Below are 20,662 nucleotides of genomic sequence, written 5' to 3'. Positions count from 1 at the left end.
ACTTTTCTTAAACTTCTATTATTAAAAACACAAACACATAAGATGCACATGGCATAAATGGCAAAAACAATGTTCTTTTTCCCAGCTGAGTGTTGATATATTTTTGGAAGTGATTGAGTTGGTGGTGTTTCTTTTTTTAATTATATGGGGGGGGGCTGACTTTAAAGAAAAAAATACTTTCAAGGAGTGTAATTTAAGATGTTCAATGTTTGTTTGTTTGTTTTTTAGACAAGAAGGGATTTAGCAATCCTGCTTCCCCTTAAGTCAATGGCAGTTTGGGATCTTAAAGACAGGGCTGGATCCTGCAAACACAGGACTTCCCTTAACCACTCTTGTCAACCCGAGCCTTGCTTCATAGTGGTGGGAGGTATGCAGATTAAACCTTAATAAAATAAAATAAGGGATTGATTCATTTTCCCAGCAAGTTAGTTTTGGAATGAATTTATATTTTTGTCAGTCTGTAACTTGTGATGTCAGATTCTGCCACCACCACCACCACCACCACCCCCCAAAAAACCCTATTTGTTAATTTTTATTTTTATTTTAAAGGGGGCACTTTTGTGTTAAGTTATATTTTTGTTAATGTAACGAAGTTGTTTATACTTTTGCCTTTTTGAGGAAAGTGATTACGAATGTAAAGCATCTGTAACTCCACAACAGTAAGCACAACTACTGGGGGGGGTATTTGGTTTCACTGTAACTCACTCTAGGAAGGGTAAAAGCTACTATGTTCTCCATTGTTGCCAATCAATAATGCCACTCAAATAGGGAGGGAGGAATATATATGTATATGCAGTGGAACCTCGGTTTATGAACACCTCGGTTTATGAATTTTCAGTTTATGAACGCCGCGGACCCATCTGGAACGGATTAATTCACTTTCCATTACTTTCAGTGCGAAAGTTTGCTTCAGTTTATGAACAGACTTCCGGAACCAATTGTGTTCATAAACCGAGGTACCACTGTATATATTTTAGGATGCAACCCTATGCACACTTTCCTGAGAGTAAACCCCATTGAATACTATGAAACTTACGTCTGAGTAGTTATGGCAGAATTGTGTTCTATAAGGCACCTTAGACTGTTGCCGACATGCAGGTTTTTGAGATGAGCTAGGTGGCACCCCCATAAGCTGGAAGAAAATGCAATCCATTAAGCAAATACACCAGAGATCTCTATCCTTCTTTGGACCAGGGGTCACATTTTGCATTTTGAGAGATTGCTGGGGGGGGTGCCTTTCACAAATGGACTGCCAACGGGGTGTGTGTGTGACATAACACAACATGGTTGTCGTGGAAGGCATGGCATCACACAGAATTAGAGAGTACAATCAGGGCGAAGCTTTTCCCGTGGCTTTATTTCTATGGGAGAAGAGGCTTGATCTGTTGAATTTCTTCCTGGAAAATAAGGAAGAATCAGGGAAAGTGTGTTAAAGAGGAGAGGGAAGCAGCAGCTCTTTAGGACCGCAGGGATTCCTATTGCCTGGTATCCAAGCGGCTCCGACTTTGCCCATTGGCTAAGAAAACTGGCAGGTGAGAGGAGCCAGGCTGGCTCATTTCACAGAAATGATTGAGAGTTGGTGAACCTTGCACTGCACCTATTTGAAGACCAGCAAAACTGTACCCGATGGCTTCGGTTGAGCAGCTCTGGTGGGTGCATACATGGGATTTGGGGGAAGTGCCCCATCCAGAGCCCAATGAAATTTTGCGATTGAAGCCATTGACTTGGAGTGGCTCTGGTGAGGGGACATGTTAGTCCTGAGCTGTACATGACTGCTGGTGGCCAACCCGGATTAAGGGCTCTTCTGCTATACATCAGCCCTTTTTACACCCCGTGCAAGGAAGGTCCAGAGGTTGGGAGGTAGTTTCCACTCCAGCATCTCTTTTCAAGATGGTGGAGAAATTTTCAAGGGGCACAAATGCCCTTGTCAAAGGATCCTGTGTCTTCAGTCCTGCAGGATGCAGTCCTAGATAAACAAGGTGTGTTAAAATTCTAGCTTTAACTGCTAGACGATGGCATCGTTCTTGGCTTAACTCTGCTTGAGGCTTCTGTTCTAACCAAAGGCAGTACAACTGGAAGCACATGTAGCTTTTATTTAAAAGAGAACAGATTGGACTACTCTTGCCACTTTACCAGATTACACAGCAGGTGCTTTTATTAACTGATGAGAGCCAAGTCTCATTTTTTTTGATAATATATATATTTATTAAATGTATTAATGTGCATTTTTTTATAATGTCCCCTTTTCCCACTCTGCTGACCGTTGCATACTGTTTAATCTTGTACATCTTTGGAAAGGTTTTCAAGACAATCAAATGTGTACCATAATGACTGTACATAAAGATGCAAAATTTAAAACGAAAACAAAACAAAAAAAGTTGTAAAGCATGGGCAAAGACATTTTATTTTCAAAACGCTGTTCTTAACAAAACAAAACAAAAATAAAGGCTTTACTATTTACTTACAATGTGGTGGTCATTTTGGTTTTGTCCTTCGAAAACGCGAAGGGTTGACATTTTTGTAACGTTCAAAGAGGCAGCGTCCCATTCCCTTGGCCCAGGTGTTAATGGGGTTCTGGCTCGATCTCTCGAGGGGCTTCCAATGACTTCTCAGCTGCTCATGCCATTGGAACAGGGTGGTAGCGCCACAGCAGCAACAGCCAACACGGTGCCTTCTGGATGTTGTGGATTACAACTCCCATCAGCCCCAGGCAGTGTGGTCAGGGTGATGGGAGTTGTAGTCCAGCACCTGGGACAACGGCAGCCTCTTAATGTGGCAGTTTGGGGAAGGTACGCTTCCTTGGATTGCTTGCATAATTTTATTGATTAGCTAAGGAGAAATACTGTAATTATTAAAAGCTGGAGTGATATTCCTCCCCTGCATCCAGCATTAAGTTGCCAGGATGGGGATTATTCTGACTTGGGGTGGAAAGCCTGTGAGCCCCTCCAGCTGCTGTACTGCAATCCCATCCTTCTGGACCATTGACTGTGCTAACTGTTCTGTGGTAGATCCAACACCCCCATCCTCTAGTATAGTCTCCTGTCTCCAATCACAAGTGGGGATAGAAGCAACCACTCTGATCTAGCTGGGTTTCTCACCTTACATAAACACTGGTGTGTTTGGATGGTGCAGGAGCCACCTCGTGACTGTTTATGCCACTACCTCAATCGGAACATCAGCCAGCGCCTGCATCTGCCTGGTCCACCTGATTTACAGCCTTCATTCGAACAAGAATACTTAGAACGTACCAATCTTCAATCACACTGAAGTTGATGGGACCAAGATTAAAGGACTGTGGCACTGAGGTCGGCTGTAAATCAGGCTGTCTTACACAGTGTTCTTCTTTGAAAAGTGCCGGAGGTATTTTAGTCCCCAGGCTGACCCCAAACACCATTCGGTTACAGTGGGAAACACTTCACTGAGCCCTGCTCCCTTAATCAGAAGCTGGTGGTGACAATTTGGGGCTTTTAAATTAGTATGAAAAGTAGTATCACTGCGGAGCTAAATCACGCGTGGATGCCCAGCTGGTCTGCCCCATTTGTGGATTCTCATCTGTCAAGACTGGAAGGGTTTGATTGTCTTCCACTTTCTCTGTGACTGTGGTGACTTCTGGCACCGGCAAGATTTCCACCACTGCCTGTTTTGAGCGAACTGGGCTGGGCTGGGCTGAGTCTTCCAGCTTGGTTCCCACTGCAAGCAAAAAAAAAATTTTTTTTTTAAATGCAGAACTTTGTATCAAACTTAAGAGCAGTTAATAGATGTGTCGACAGAGTGTCAAGACTAGGGCCCAGCAAATCTGCCTTCAGATTCTCCACAAAAGTTGCTACGTACACATATTTAAAGCACATTGCTTTAGGGACACCCCTGCCCTAAAGAATCCCGGGAACTGTAGGTTACCTCTCATTCTTTACGGAGGAAAGAAATAAACGTCACAGCAACATTTATACCAAAGACTTGTGTGGTCTATTATTTTAGGGGACAAGAGAAGCATCAATAAAAAACACTTCTTGTGCATTGCAACTCTAAACAAAAAAATAAATAAATGTTAATTCATGTGATTCAAGAGCAGTGCACCAGCTGGGCAGCTCCATCAGACAAAAGGGCCACAGTTGGTCTTGCCTGCAAAAGTCAACAATGGTAAATGAACAAAAGCCCTGTATCATAATTGCAAATCAGAAGCCCAGCCTCCTACTCGCATTTGTATGGCCTGGGAGGGTTGCAGTGGAAAACACTAGAAGCCTTGGCCGAAGAATGGGGTGGTTCATTCAAGCCGATGTGTGAAATACCTCCCTTTTCAATAATGCCACCTACTTCATCCTGTCCCCGGTCTAGCAATCCTGTCTCCCTTCCCACCCAGGCTTTAGCATCTAAGCCAGGGATAAACCAGCTTCCACCCAAGGTCCACATTTCCATCGGAGTAACTATCTGAGGGCCACATGCAAGCAGTAGGTGGGGCCAGTGGGAAAGTGGGCGGAGCAACGGGTGTCTTTCCACACCCACCTGTGTGCCTCTCTGCATCATCCATTGAGACAAACGAGGCGTTGTGGGAGTTCAAGGGCAGGGTCCAGCCAGCCAAAAACACTCAAGAGTGCAAAACAGGGCCAGTGAAGGGTATGGCCTTGGCAGGGGAGTTCTGAGGGCCTGATCCAGAGCCTGGAGGGTACTGTGAGAAACTCGGTATAATCTAATTGCCAAATGGCACCTTAAACCTGGGCTATGGTGGCCACAACAGTGTGTCTAGGCACCATCCCCGCCCCGGTGGGCTTTATTGTTGTTGTTGTTGTTGTTGTTGTTGTTGTTGTTGTTGTTGTTGTTGTTGTTGTTATTCATTTCATTTCATTTCTATACCAGTTTCTATTTTAGGGGGGGAAAATCTCAAACTTGTTAACAACACATTAAAACACCAAATAAAACAATCCAGAATAAAACAAATCCAAGCTTCAATGAAAAAACTTCAGATCCTTCGCTAAGTGACATTTGCTTTCCCCATATTTATTTACCTACTTAATTTATATAGCTGCCCCATAGCAGAAGTGCTCTAAGGAGCCAGGGTGGTGTAGCGGTTAGAGTGTCAAACTAGGACCTGGGAGATCAGGGTTCAAATCCCCACTCAGTCATGAATCTCACTGGGTGACCTTGGACCAGTCGCAGTCTCGTAACCTACCTCACAGTGTCGTCATAGGGATTAACTATGGAGTGGGGTGAACCATGCACTCCTTGGAGAAAAAGGTGGGATATAAATGCAATTAATAAGCTCTTCTGCTTACCTGCTTAAGAAAGCTTGAGGGGCCAGCCAGGTGGAGATGTCAGTCGCCAACCTGGCATCCAGAGATCTCCACATGGTCACGGTTGGGCCTGCACCAGCAAGACTCCCCGCTACACATCCACATCTGTAAGTGTGTGTGTACGTGTGCAGTGCAACCCTCCAGCAGTGATGAAACATGCCCATTTCAAGGAACATCAAGGCTAAAATACAGGCCGTCAACCTCAACATCCCTTTTAAAGCAGGTCCTTATCATGAATGCAAGTGCTGCTTGCAATTGTCAGGTTTTATATCAGGGGGCCCCTCCAGATGCTATTGGACTCTAACTCCCATCAGGCTCAGCCAGGATGGAAAGGGTAGGATATAGATGCAAGCAATCTATGCAGGTTTGCTCAGAAATTAGTATTAACTGGGGGGATTACATTCCCCCTTTATCCATTCCCTGTTTCACAACACCCAGTCGGCATTCTGCGACCACTGAGCATGCTCGCTCAGACATCATAGGGCTACTTTGGGGTTTCCCACATACCCACTCAAACTTAGGGGTTCTTTCCCCAATATATTTGGTGTACTTTTGCAAACCTTAGGGTTCCCTGTAGACACCTCCCTCTTGTGCATGGGTGCTGTTGTTTTGGCTGTATAAAAGGAATGGCACTCACAGCCTGAACATTGGAAATAGAAGGAACTCCCAGGTGAGGGTACACGATTGCAGCTTGAATCAAAACAATCAGTGCAAGGCAACAATATCATACACAAATCAAGGTTTACTTCAACACTACCTCATCTTTTAGAAAAAGGAAAGGAAGAGGGTGAGGGACGGGAGAACTTACCCAATGCAAACATTTGAAACAATTGGTGAATGGGAATTTGCACAGCCAGCAGTAGAACAACCTTGCAAAGGAACGAAACTTCCTTTTTAGAAAGGCAACTGAGCACAGGGGCTCAGGGTAAAAGAGATATAGAATCCAACAGTCACTCTAGCTGATTAATGAAACGCCCAAAACAGCATCAGCATGAAACAGGAGCTGCTGCCTGTCTAGATGGAACAAGAGAGTCTGGTCTTAAAGAGTCACCCAGATTCCTTTAGCTATGCAATGCTGCTGCTGGGAAAGTCTCCACAGTCTGTATTGATAACGTTCATTCAGTTCATGTGATACTGGGGAAACTATTGATGCCCCCCACCCCGCCCCAGGATGGATGAATCTTTCCATTTCTGTTTCTTTCTGTTTCTCATTTTTCCAGTCTTATATTCAGTTCTCCAACTTTCCACGTTGTTTGCTTTTTTAAAGTCCCCATGAAAATTCATCAATGTCTTACTGCATATTTCTCCTAACAGACTTGGGCAATTTTGACTAAGAAATACATTTTTTTTTGCTGTATATCCTCTGAAGAAAGCTCTGGGGCACAAAAGTTCAACAAATGCAAGCGATAGGAGTAGGCTTGTCACTGCTCTATGCAGAGAACAAATTAATCCAGAATTCAATCAAATGGATAAGATCCAATCATAAAGAATCTCATTTTTAAACCATCCCCAGATGAGCAGCTGAAATGAGAACAGGCCCTAAGAGCCCTATGTAATGATAAGGGAGTAACTAAACCTTAATTATAAAGCCAAGATGTTCCCCAAAAGTATTCAGAAATCTCAGAGGCATGTGTCTCTGTGCACAGGAAGCATCCAATAGCAAGGGAATGACTAGCAATGCTTTCTGGAAACTCAAACATTGATTGGCAATGGTATACCCTTGGCTGACTGAACAATAATCTCTGGAATGAGAACAGGCAGTGCGCAGTGGCTCACTCTAGACATCATGCCAAATCATGGTTAAAGAAGCTTAACTCTTTTGGCATAATCAAGAGAACAACATACTTTGGTAAAGCAAACCCACATCAGACACCAGTGCAATGAAGGGTTTCAAGGGTTCGTTCTAACTGCAGTAGGATGCCATGTCAGAACTGATAAACCATTGTTTACAACCTTTGGTAGGCTAGAGTGAGGAGCCTTGGCCAGACAGAAATGAAAACCAGACAACTGGCTCTAAACAATTGTTTCCATGATGGTCTGAATGCTCATGATTTGAGTTCTAAAACAGCAGTTGGCACAATGTACAAGTCTAGTGCAAAATCTAGGCGAAGTCAGGGATGAAAATGGCTGTTACAAGAGGGAGTTGGGGATGCTAATGTAGCATCTTAGAATGGGAGTGCTCTTTGGGCAGATTAGCAGTGGCTTCATTTAAAACACATGCACACAACCTGACACTTCTAAAATTTCCATCCTATGGAAAGCTTCCCAGCTCCCCCTTTAGCTACTGGTTACTCTCAGACTGTTAGACAAGCGATCCTCATGCAAAGATGGAATTGTGAACACCTCAGAGTACCAGCCTGGTTGATGACTACAGCAATTACAGAAAAACAACAACTGCAGCCTGGAGAAAATTAGGAAGCTGCCCAATACCAAGTGAGAGTTGGTCCATCTATTTCAATATTGTCTACTACACCAACTGGCAGCAGAGTTTTGAGCAGGATTTTCCTCCAGTCCTGCTTGGAGATGCCAGGGATTCAGCCAAGGACCTTCTGCACACAAAGCATGTTCGTTGCAACTTTACAAATGATTCATTAAACTACAAAACAGTTGGCATCAGTTCAGTCTCGGGGCATGGACCTCCATAAACCTGATGCCAGCCCTTTCCATAGCAATTTTGGGTGGGTGGGGGGTTCTAATAGTGTGAGTTGCCCTATCTGCAGCCTCAAATCATGCAAAGCAGAGCATGGATGGGAAGCCTAAGGCCCTCGAGATGCAGCTGTACTCCAACTCTCTCCCATCATCCTCAGACAGCATGAGTAATAGTAAGGGTTGTAGTCTAGAGTGGCCACAAGATTCCCATCTTTAGCCTACAGACCAATGTTCATCACCTGAATGAGAATAAGGCAACATGCAAAGAGAAGGACTATAGCTCCAGGCAGACCTCTGCACTGACTGGTAAATACATCTGTGAACTAGTCAGAAGGAGCCAGTATTGCAGTCACCGAGATCATTAATGCGACTCCATTAGTGTATATAGCTTTAGCAGGAAGTTTGGTCCAGCTGACCTGAAGCATCCCCTTTCATTCTACCCACCATCGTGACTGCTGTTTCCTTTCTGATTTTCCGAAAGCAAAATAATCCTGCAGTGGGTTTGGCATTTCAAAGACTCCCCGGTGGTGGGTGTGGACTACACCATCAGGATCTGCCTCCCTAGGGGTCGCATGACTCCTGCCGCCACATTCTCAGCTGCCACTGCCACGATCAAGTGTTCGAACCATCCCTGGCATTTGGAAAGCACTCGATGCAAACACAGCATGCTCCTTGAACTTGCAGTGCTGTGCTGTGCTTTTGTTTGGAAAGCAGTTCAAGATTTCTATGAAATCCACAAAACAGTGCTTGTATACCTCAAGTATTTATAACCTACCCTTTCGCTGTGTCAGGGGTGGGGAACCTCTGATGTTGCTGGACTCCAGCTCCCATCAGCCCCAGCCAGCATAGCCAGGGGCCAGAGATGATGGGAGTTGTAGTGCAAGAATATATGGCGGGCCACAGGTAACATAAGCAAACTGTAGAATAAAATCATAAAGCAACAGAGCCCCATATGGGAATAAATAGGAGGTAGCTAAAGTGCGAACAGCAACAGCAGTGCAGATGGAAAAACCAAACCCTTAAAAAATGTCTGGGCAAGTAAACAAGGACTTTGCACTAAAATGATAACAATGCTAGTGCCGGTCATACTAACAGGAGGGCCTGTCAGGATCAGCAATAAAAACATGGTGTCAGTGAAGTTAACTCTTTATGCAAAGCAACCAAAACAATGCAGGCCTAGAAATCCCAGCAACTATTCCCAATAGGTCTTGACGCAATGAGACAGTTGTGAGGACTGAAGACCCCCCCTTCCCACAGCTGCCTAAGTCCCCTCCTCTCCAGGGTTTTTTTTCCGTGCACAAACCATCTCTGATTTTCTCATTTCAATTCTCTGTGTGCTCCAGGAGACCAGGCTGGAGAGGGAGACTCTTTGGATTCTTCAAAAACCTGCCTCTCTGTCTCCCAGCCCCCCTCCCCTCCAGCCGCCTCTTCTGCCTCTGAGCTTGGACGGCTCTCTGCCTCAACCTCTTCCTGCTCACCAAACCCCGTTATCTCTTCAGCTTCTGACACCCCCCCCTCCTCCTCCTCCTCCAGTGGCTGATGTTTTCAAAATACAAATGTGGCTTTAATTTTATTAGTGGAACACTGAAAGGAGGAGGAGGAGGTATAGAAAGGGATCTCCCCATTTCTTTGAGAATCATCTTACTTATTTCATACACACTTTGACCAAATGTATTTGGAATAATAACTGTCATCCTTTGAGATTCTTCTCGCAATCACTTGGCAGACCAAAGGCTAGAGAATTTGATAGCCTTTCCTCTTTGGGGTTTATCACATGGCAACAAAATTGTTTGTTCAAACATTTTGCCCCAAACAAAGCCACATTTGTATTTTGAAAACAGCAGCCTCTATTCAGAGCCAGGCACAAAGACTTCCACCCCCTTTCCTATAACTTCATATATTAATCCTGAAATTAATCAGTCTGTATATGTGTTTCTACGTTTATTTTGTATGAATGCTTGAAATTATCACTCTAGAACACTAATATCTTGAGGGCCAAAAGTTCCCCTCTCTGAACCTAATAAATTCTGGCCACTAGCCAGGCTTAAACCATGCCTTGCTGTTGGCTAAGCAACTGCTGTTTGTTAGGACAAAACAAACCCAAAATCCCACAATCAAACAAAATGCTGAAACTGGGATTGCTAGTCTTTTTAGGTCTGTGAACACATTTGCAAACCAGAAAAACTGTTGTGGGCACCAAAGGCAAACCAACCAAGCACATGCCAAAAGCTTTTCTACCGGCTACAAGAGAATGCTCCTTCCAAGCCCAATGAAAAAATAAGCAATACATGCTATCAATAATAATGAAAGGCTGCATCCTGAAACGCCGCATCTGCGCACGTGCATGATGTAATTTGGCGCGCATGCGCAAAGTGCAATTTAGTGCTTCTGCGCATGCGCGCGCGCTGAACCTGGAAGTAACCTGTTCTGGGACTTCTGGGTTCTGCGTGTCCGTAACCTGAAAAGATGTAACCTGCAGCGGACGTAACATGAGGTACCACTGTAATATTAACAGCTTTAAAAAGAAATAAGGTTCTTAACCTTCTCCCAAAGAGCCAATAACTTCATTGTGGTTTTATTGTTCATTCCTCCCTTGAAAATGAAGAAGGATGAAGAAGCAAATTGGAGCCAGGGGTGGGGGTGGGGGGTGGCAACGGTCATTTGCCCCCAAGGCATCATCCTCATCTATCACTATAATAACTTCTGGAAGAACAAAAAAAGCCCCAATAGATTGTGAGCCAGAACCACTGTCTTTTGGATAGAGAACCAGTTGTCTTTGCAGCAAAGTGCAAACACAGAGATATCCATTGTATTGGACAGAATGTCATCACAATGTGCCGTGCACACAATGGATGCATAAAGCTTTGGGATGTTTCTCAAAAATAAAAACAGCAAAATGTCTTCACTGTACAACATGTGTTGGCTCGTTTCTATTCTGTCCCATCAGTGTTGCATCTTTTTATTGCATTGCAGAGATCCCCTAAGGGTTCTGCATTTTATTTTTAAATTGGGGTGGCCGGGAGGAGTGGATGGATCCCAATTTGGGAATTATTCCATACCTTACGTTTTCCAGACCTTTCAAACAAGACCGAAAAACACTATTTATTACATTGGTCCTCCTATAAATGCCACCAATTCAAAAGGCTTACCACTTGTGGGGAAGATTCCTCTTGGGAGAGATTTACAATAACAGGTACCAATATACAATGATGTTGTCATAAAAGCAAAAGGCATCGTGTATGTTAAGAGCACCGAACTGACAAGCACTGCCGAGCGAACTCTTATTTTTAGCACATGCTACATATTATTTAGCACCCTGTTTTGATGGGAGCTATGATGAGCCCAAGTAGAGTCTCCTCCAGGGATGGTGTAGAAATTCACTGCCTGCACTTTCAAGCAAATTCGTGCTTTCGGCCAACCTGATTTGCCTGAGACAGACTCCTGTGCATCTCAGGATCCATCTACTAACCAGATCACTCAAATTCGTGCTTTCGGCCAACCTGATTTGCCTGAGACAGACTCCTGTGCATCTCAGGATCCATCTACTAACCAGATCACTCACATCTCTAATTTGTTCAATAGTTCTGCTTCAAAAACCTTCATGAAGTTTCAACTGAAAATATGTGGCAATTGATTTACATGAGGACTTCCTTTCCTTTTTTCTTTCTTTTTTTAAAAAAGGATATTGATGCTATTATTATTTAGAAAGGTGGAGAACTGAACTTAAGACTGGAGAAATAAGAAAAACCTAACTGGCAGTGTTGCCCATCTCTAGCATTTGAACAAAAGGATACTTCGGCTAACCACAGTATAACTGGTCATTTAACAAAATGTTCCAGCTGTACCATTTACATCCTGTTTGGGGTGAGAGGGGAGGAGAAAGTTACCTTTTTTCTCTTGCTTGGCCCAGAATTCTCGTACACGTTTAATAATGTTCTTTGTCTCCCTCAAGTGTTTCTGCCACTGGCGTAATTCTTGAACCTCAGGTTCACAGCGGACCTTGAAGAGTGATTATTATTATTATTATTATTAATTACCAATGTAAAAAGGCATCATTTTCTGTTCTGCCCTGTATTTGATGCAATGCTGTTTCAGCGTTGCTGCACTTTGTCTTCCGCCAAAAACTACATTTGTCATCTCACTACCCACTGTGGCAAAACGACATTGTCATTCAGTTATTCCACCCCATTCATTTCAATGCAAAAGAACCCGAATGTAAACAAGGGTGGGAGGAATGCAATCAATTACGTATCATTTCTGGACTGAAAGCAACAGCAGCAAGCAAGCACTGTTTTTTAGCCAGTGCATGAAGTAACAGCAATGACTAATACTTAGGAAAGAAGATCTATCCAATAAGGCTAAAGTGAAACACCCATTATCTAGACTTTTGGATTGCTTTTCTGCTGGTCTTCCCTGATGGAGAAATTATTGTTCCTCAATGGAAAACGTGATGGTATCCAGCATTTCAGTGTAGCTGCTGTTTGGGAGTAAGTGTGTCAACACAAACACAAGAGGTAGCAGCAAAGTCATTCGTTTGGAGTGTTGCTTCCCCCTTGCCAAAAAATATTCCTGTGGATACGCATGTAACAGACAGCCCAGGGACAAACTACCAGGATAGCCCAGCTGAGTAGCTCTTTCCTGCAAGGGAAACAGTGGTGCACATGCAATTTCTCCTGGTCTAAAGAGAGTACATGCAGAATTATTTCCCCATCACCTTTAAGTCCACATAGTAACTCCACATACTTTCCTTTAACCAAAAGAGCAGCAAAATGAAGAGCCCAATCAGAGACCTACTACTGTAGTCCAGTGTCATGTTTCCAGGAAGTCCACAAGTCAGTCATGAAAACATGTCCACCCTGCCCTTAGCAGGCAGTAAAACTGTTCCAGAGAACCTCAGGTGGTCTATCATGCATGCCTATTAAGTTGTCTTTCGGTCAGTAGGTCAAAGTTGTACAGATCTGCTTCGGTGCATGGACACTTTGTCTTGGGCTTTACACCTGCACAAATCTCCTTGCTTATTTCATGGGCTGTTCTGAACCTTTAGATCACCCACCAGGACTTCCAAAGCCCTCTCAGTCTCATAGCCAGGTTGGAATCCCGATCTGAAAACACAATCTAAATGTGCCTGAAGTTGCTCTGCTATTACAGCTTTGGTAACCTTTTCTACAAAGGGATGAGAAGATGCCTAAATTCGACTATACACTAAGTTGGCTTTTTAAAAAGTAAGCAGAGAAAGCTCTCCGCAAATTTGGCATTCACCATTTCTGCCAGTGGCCCAATGAGCTCACACCAACTTGCCAAGATGGGAAATAAGCCAGAGAGCAACTGGTACTGCCTTCCTCAACCTGGTGTGCTCCCATCTCCCATCTGCCTCAGCCAGCATGGCCGATAGTCAGTGGGAGTTGTAGTACAAAACATCTGGAGTCAACTCTGAAGACAACTTTGGAAAGATGGTTGCAGATGGTTCTTCCAAGGCCCCTTCCAACTATAGGAGTCAAGGACTCCTGCTTGGATCCAAACGTCCCCTTCCTCTAGAGCAGGCATGTCAAACCTGCGGCCCTCCAGATGTTTTGGACTACAATTCCCATCTTCCCCAACCACTGGTCCTGCTAGCTAGGGATCATGGGAGTTGTAGGCCAAAACATCTGGAGGGCCGCAGGTTTGACATGCCTGCTCTAGAGGAAAACCTATGGAGCCAGCATTGTTCACAACTTTGAGGGAAACTAGGCTGAAACCAATCCATGCAGCTGCTACATGCGACTATTCTTGAAGCCTATGACACTGGTTCGCATCTCTCATAGCCAGGTTGGATTGAATCTGAGCAAATTTATCAGCAAAGAATTGTGCAAAAAAAGGCCCTCAGCAGGCAGCTGAAACTTTCCTGATATAATTAATGCAATGCACATTTGACAGCAGCATTATTATTGCTCATAAGAAGAAATATTAAAGATAACCTGTATCAGAGCCTGGTCAATGTAGAGCTGCTTTCAGATAAAAGAGCACAGATTCAGTCATATCTGACTAAAGGTAGCTTACCAAAATGACTCCATAATGAGCTGATCCTGTGGAGAGGATCACAGAGCTACACAGCAGAGCAAGAACCACCGAATACAAAAAATGACAGACAATGAAATATTCTTATGACTTCTCTGGCTTTTTCCTCCAGATGAGTACCTCAAGATGCACAGCAATGTCACTGAAGACATGTTACATGCACATTAATTTTAGAAATGCCTCACAAACCAAACACATATCATGAACCTGTGGCATGAGGAAGCCTATGCTCCTAGTTAGTTCCTAGTTTTCCTTAGTTTGTTCCCCATCTAGCCTTTTCATAGGCACGCACAGCACATATCATTAGGCTGTGAACACAGGGAATATTTTTAAGGTGAACATTTATCATGCACATAATCCTAAAGGGCATTATTTTCATGCATCAAACAAAGAAAGTAAACATATATTTTTAATTAACAATGAAACATAACTTTAAAAATACAAACTGCTTCTGCACGCAGGCTGAGGAGGGGCGGGAGAGCTGCCTCTGCAAAGGTGGGAGCATGTTTTTGTTGCTTCGCAAGGAGCCTACCACTCACCACCTTTTGAGGGGAGAGAAATGTGGAGGTGAGGGGCTGCTTTTGTGGCAGAGGGACACATGGGGCTCCCACATTGTTACCTCACCTCAAAGAACAGCAATGGACCGTCTAAGCAGCAAGACCTCAGCAATAAGGTGGTGCTTGCTGCTCAAGGGCGTGCCCCAGGTCATTCCCCCAAGCGCTCCTGCCTCCTTTTCCACAAAGACAGACATATATTTTATGTCTTAACAGCTCTCTCATCCCTCCTCAACCTGTATGCAGATGCGGAGAAGCGACCTGGTCACCACGATGGAGCCAGTGTTCTACTGAAGTTGAGATAAAGCCACTATTCTGGCATTAAGGCGAGCCTGAGCACACCCTGTACACAGGCCTATAATCCTTCCTCGTCCCTCTTTATTTTTTCCTCCCAAACAGCTCAGCATCCCATTCCTTCATTTATTTCTTTTCTCTTGCCTCAGTGGATCCCTCCCTCCGCTGCCCTCTTCTGCATTGATTCACATGCTCAGACATGAGACTTGGGGATTTTTCCAGACGTCTTCTTGCCACCCGAAAAAAAAGGGACCATAAAATATGGAAGTTAGAGCAAGGAAGCTTTTCGCACCCTGATGAAGCCCATTTCATCTCTGAACTTCTTTGTTGCGGGTTAATCTTTTTTTATTTATTTATAAAAGCACAGCAGTTTGCCCCCTCCTTCTCCCCAGCACGAGACAGCTTCTATGCAAACACAGGGTCTTCGTGGCTATTTATAGCACCTGCTACTTAGAATTTATGTAAGGGGTTTTCCCCAGGGCCTCCGCAGTCGCACAGATTCAGCATCAAACAAAATAATTATAGATGACTCTTACCCGATAACCTCTCCAGAATGATTGAATTATGTTGCCTGCTTCTTCCTCCGTTAACAGCAGGGACAGCGGAATTGGTGGCCTAGGACTGAAGCAAATGTTGTTGTTTTAAATTTCAAAATCACACCTTGGGTAAAAGCAAGGTCACTGTCAAACTAACGACACCTGACTCCCAAGTCTCCCAATGACTGCTCACAGTGGTTTCAAATAGATGGAAAATGGAACTGGGAACAAGATGGCTCCTTGTGACACCTCAAAAAATAGCAGACATGTGGCTGAGGTATAGTCACCAATGCCATATCTCTCAGAATGATCCTGTAGGTAGGAGTGGAACCACTGCCTTCCAATACAAGCTAACTCAGTCCAGACGATCAAAGTCATCCATTAAGAAAACAAAGGCCAATTCAGTCCCATACCCAGGACCGAACTGGGATGGATTTGCCATCCTCTCAAGCACCATACTCAAAAAGGGGTATTTGTGACCAGGCAGTAGTTATCCTGTAGGGACGCGGGTGGCACTGTGGTCTAAACCACTGAGCCTCTTGGGCTTGCCGATTTAAAGGTCGGCGGTTCGAATCTGCACAACAATGGTGAGCTCCCGTTGCTCTGTCCTAGCTTCTGCCAACCTAGCAATTTGAAAGCACACCTGTACAAGTAGATAAATAGGTACTGCTGTGGCAGAAAGGTAAACAGCATTTCCATGCACTCTGGTTTCCATCACAGAGTTCCATTGCGGCAGAAGTAGTTTAGTCATGCTGGCCACATGACCTAGAAAACTGTCTATGGACAAATGCTGGCTCCCTTGGCCTGAAAGCAAGATGAGCACCACACACCCATAGTCACCTTTGACTAGACTTAACCGTCCAGGGGTCCCTTACCTTTACTTTTAGTAGTTATCCTAATCCTCCAAATCCATGGAGGGCTTTTTCAAGGAGTGGACACCCTATTGCCTCTTTAAGTGTCACAAGCCCCAGCCTCTCATCCAAAAATGTGTTTAGGAGACCTAGGACCCACCAAGGCAACCAACGGCCTCCTGGACCTTTTCAAACTAGTCATGAAAAGCCAGTGTTGAGAGGGCATGTGGTAGATCGAATAGCTGCAAGCAGCATGACGACGTTCTCAGGCCTCAAAAGCTGAACTGATCCCAAGACTGGACAGTGTGCCCAACCTCATCTGGAGCTGTCGCAACAAAGTACAGAGGCAAGCAATGTCTACCCTCCAACTGTCTTGCAAACTGAAGACAGCCCCACAGTTGTCATGGTCATGGAGGCAATGAAGCTCTAACATGGTCCAGTGAATAGTGTGATGTTGGCTTGAAGCAAGGCATTTGGCAGCAGGTTCTAGCTGACTTTCCCTCTGCTCCATCAAGAGCACTTACAAGAATAGGAACTAGTAGGTTTGAGCCTTGCTGCTCCATAGCAGACCTGGAACATTGTGTGAAGACTTTTCCCATTGAAGATCCCTGATTTGTGTGAAGACTTTTCCCATTGGAGATCCCTGATTTCTATCAACTGCCATTTCATCTGCCCAAGTCACTGTCCCTCAGGAGATGCATTTGGAAGGGCACAAGAACAGTGGCAGACTTGGGTACTATGGCACCCTGTGCGAGGCCAAAATTTGGCATCCCCTTCCCTGCCCTCAGGTGGGCCTTCCCCGAGGCAGGTAAGGAGGTGCCCAGCTCTGGGAAGGAGGCACGAGGGCTCTGGTGTATCACTAGACTTGGAGGAACCAAAAGATGGACAGAAGGGCAGAAAATCATGGATAAATTGCCCCCATATAAGATGTCCCCATGTATAAGATGACTCCTATTTTTTTAACCCAAAATGAAGAAAATGCACTATCCGTGGATAAGACGACCCCTTATTTTAAACTTCAAAAATTTAGGAAAAAATATAGTATTATACACAGAAAAATACGGTAAGTCATATTTTTAACCAACCTTATATGACACGGAATAGTGTAGTTTTGGACAACCAATGGCTCTTGAGATGTTGCTGAACTACAACTCCCATCATCCCTGGCCATTCCCCATGCTTGAAGGGGCTGGTGGGAGTTGTAGTTCAGGAACATCTGGAGCGCTGAAGGTTCCCTACACCTGGAATACCAGGATATAAACAACAATCATGCTTCCCAGTGCTCTCAACTTCATACGGTTTCCCAAAGTGCCCCCTTCTATGCCCTCAAAAAGTCCGCGAGCACCCCAATGAAGCCCTCCGACAGTGGCTCTCTCCTTCATTTATTACAAACGTTTATATCCTCTTTCAGAGAAACACAAGATCACCCTTCCTAAGCTTGGAAAATTAGCTCTGGCCCCAGCTCCACAGGCTTCATTTTTAAATCATGAAGAGCTGTCAGAGAACTGATCCAGGACTGAAGTAGAAAAGGCAATGCATAAATCAAGGCAAAGGTGGAGGGAGGGCTCAATATTCAGGGGGTGGAGGGGGGAAGTCTCCTAGAGATATCAATCATTTCAGCAGGCCGGGAGCAGAAGGCACGCCAGGTCCATTTTTGTCTCCAGGAGTATTAGTAATTGGCTTCAGGTCAAATAAAAATAGAATATGAGCAGAGGCAATAGCCCATCAAGAGTGAACTGGGGGGGGGGAGGAAAAAAGTTATTTGTGGCAGGAGACAGCTGTGACACTCCAAGACAAATCATAGTTGACAACTCCATTGATTTTGAAATTAACAGCTATCCTGTGAACGCTAATCTATACACAATATCTGAAACATAAACACTTTGCTTGTACAAGGAAGATTTCGGCTCAGAAATAGCATAGCTTCCCTGTACTTTAATACAAGGTGTGACTTAGTAAATTCATAATTGGAACTTCCCCCTTAAAAAAACAACAGCTTCTAATTCAATACTTCTATGATCCTATATTACAGATTATCCTTATTTGCATTAGCAGTGCCCTCCGTCAGAGCCCAGAGGGATGGCTATTTTTTGTCCACATCCCTGTTGCAATCCCAGACATGTGGCTCATGTGTTATTAAAAGGCAAGAAAGGAAGAGAACTGCTGGCAAACAAGCAGGGATGTAGGGAGCAGCGACTTTCATTCTGTCCTGTCTTCCACACATAACCAGCGCTGTTTCCATTCTGCTACAGTTCAGTTTATGCTAAAATCCATGTTTTTCATCTGTTTCTCTCTCTCTCTGACCCAAACTAATGTAATGAATTATGTCACAAATGCCAATGCATTTCAGTGGAAGAAAAACATCAAAACACTCCAGGCAACTCTGAGGTCACAGGTTAAGAAAATGTTTTTAACTGTTTTTAGAATGCTTTAAAAAGATTGTTGTCATTATTATTATTGATGTGTTTGCTGCTCTCTGTTTCTGCAGGAAGAAGGGCAAGATATAAATTGAAAAAATAAATAATAAAAACAATGCAGAAAATAATGCAATTATGTGTGTAATGTTGTTGTGGACGGGGGGGGGGGACCAATACCACTTGCCTTCACTTGCACAACAATTTATCTTGCTGTCCTCAGATGAACACGAGAATTGCGGCAATATCTGCTCCCATTTCTGATGGAACTCCCCAATGTCCCTGCTTTCAAGCGAAGGAAGTTGGTGCTACAAACACCAAAATTTTCTGACTTTAAGATAGCTACCGGTATTAGTCATAGAAATAGGACTTCCAAAAGAAAGAAGAGAGAGAGAGAGAGAGAGAGAGAGAGAGAGAGAGAGAGAGAGAGAGAGAGAGAGAGAGAGAGAGAGAGAAAGGTACTGTTCTGTATGGTACTTCCCACCTCTGAATGCGGAGATAAATGGCTGCTTGCTGGAATTGGATACTGCTATTATAGGGCAGGCTGAAGCAAGGGGCAGCTGTAGCACATTGAGGAAGGAGGTTACCTTACATTTAAAGCTTTTGTATGTGCTCCCATCTAAAGACCAAAATGGAAGCACAGGCGGAAAAAGTAATTAAGGGCTATTTATTTACCATCACCATCACCCAGAAGGAAATAACTACTCAGATACAAGATGAGATGCTAATTTATGTCACTTGGTCTCCAATGCTGCATATGAACACTGTCAGCAATAAGTAATGGATTAACCCATGAAATGCCTGTTTTCTTTTAAGGCAGGGGCTGATGAAATTCTCCCCATTAATGTATGTGGTTGAAATCTGAAGTCATCAAGATCCGACAGTTCTTGAAATATGCCCCCAAGCAGATTTTCATGGATCATTCTCTGTTGTCCAGCAAATTCACTTTGAGAAAGGGTGGGCCAAACACTATATCTGAAAGGGCGCCAGGGAGGATCCTTGATTATCTGTCCAAATTTGCAGTGCAAAAATCAATGTTAACTTGGTGTCTGACCACTAGACATTGGGAGCAAACAACCGGGATGGAGATCACCATCTTGCCCAGCTTCTGAGCTTCCCCACAGCATATGGGCAACTTCTTCCAAAGGCAGAACACCATAATGAGATACCCGTGGGCTTCCCAGAAGCTGTCAAACTACAACTCCCATCATCCCTGACTACTGGCTGTGCCAGCAAGGGCTGATGGGGTTGGAGCCAAACAACATCTGGGAGGGCCACCGGTTTCCCCATCACTGGCTAAGGCAGACGACAATTCTTACTCTATTCAAATCTGTTGTGCCTTTTCCAAAAAACTAAATAAAAATGAAGGCTTCAGTCAACTCATTTCAGAATGGAATAGTTGCTTCTTTCTCTCTTTTTTTGCTGGAGTATGGATTCGCACATGGAGAATGCAGGCGTTTATCTAGGCCAAACGTGCTGGGCAGATTTTGACATTCACTGTGTCTGACAATCTAATAGTTTAGCCCCTGCAGTGATTCTTGTTCCAGTGTATTTAGAAAAAGAGGAAGCTTGCTGCATGCAGCATCTCTTCTGATACAGGGTGGTGCAGGAGGAGGGGGGGGTGGATGTTTGGAATGGTGGTTGCAGGAGCTCATCTGGATTTTTACACAGGCTTCAAATGCAGGAAGCAATGTCTTCCTGTTGTTATTTCCAGCATGGTGGGAGAGAGGATCTGCTAAGCGTTTTACTGACATACAAGAAGTGGGGGGGGGGGTTTGCCTAAAAGGGAAAATTAACCGACATTTTGTGTGTGTGTGTGATTTTTTTAAGTCATGAAACTGGAAACAGACACAAGGCAGGGGAGTGGAAAATAACATGTAACCAAAGTGGTCACCAAAAGCAATAGATTCACAGCTTGTTCATTCAGCTGGGAAACAAAAAATGTGCTCGCCAAGGGGGAGAGGAGGTGACAAGAACAGATGAGAGATGTGAAGAATGAGACGAAGGGGAAGAGACTCTGTCTCG

The 20,662-nt window shown here is 44.2% G+C and overlaps 1 protein-coding gene across 2 annotated transcripts in view; it reads right to left on the bottom strand.

Moving 5' to 3' along the window:
* Positions 1–2,385: 2,385 nt before the first annotated feature.
* The window catches only part of IQCK (IQ motif containing K), a 38,901-nt gene continuing 20,624 nt past the window's right edge, over positions 2,386–20,662 (bottom strand). For both annotated transcript variants that reach the window (XM_035131208.2, XM_060282390.1), the window contains 3 exons: positions 15,373–15,457; positions 11,822–11,933; positions 2,386–3,690 (listed from right to left, as the gene is read on the bottom strand). In XM_035131208.2, coding sequence (XP_034987099.1) covers positions 3,491–3,690; positions 11,822–11,933; positions 15,373–15,457 — 397 coding nt within the window. In that variant the 3' untranslated portion in view covers positions 2,386–3,490. The remainder of the gene's footprint in view (positions 3,691–11,821; positions 11,934–15,372; positions 15,458–20,662) is intronic.

The sequence above is a fragment of the Zootoca vivipara genome, chromosome 14 (genome assembly GCF_963506605.1).
Source record: "Zootoca vivipara chromosome 14, rZooViv1.1, whole genome shotgun sequence".
Classification (NCBI taxonomy): Eukaryota; Metazoa; Chordata; class Lepidosauria; order Squamata; family Lacertidae; genus Zootoca; species Zootoca vivipara.
The sequence above is the reverse complement of the archived record's forward strand: the minus strand, read 5'-3'. Positions and strand labels throughout refer to the sequence as shown.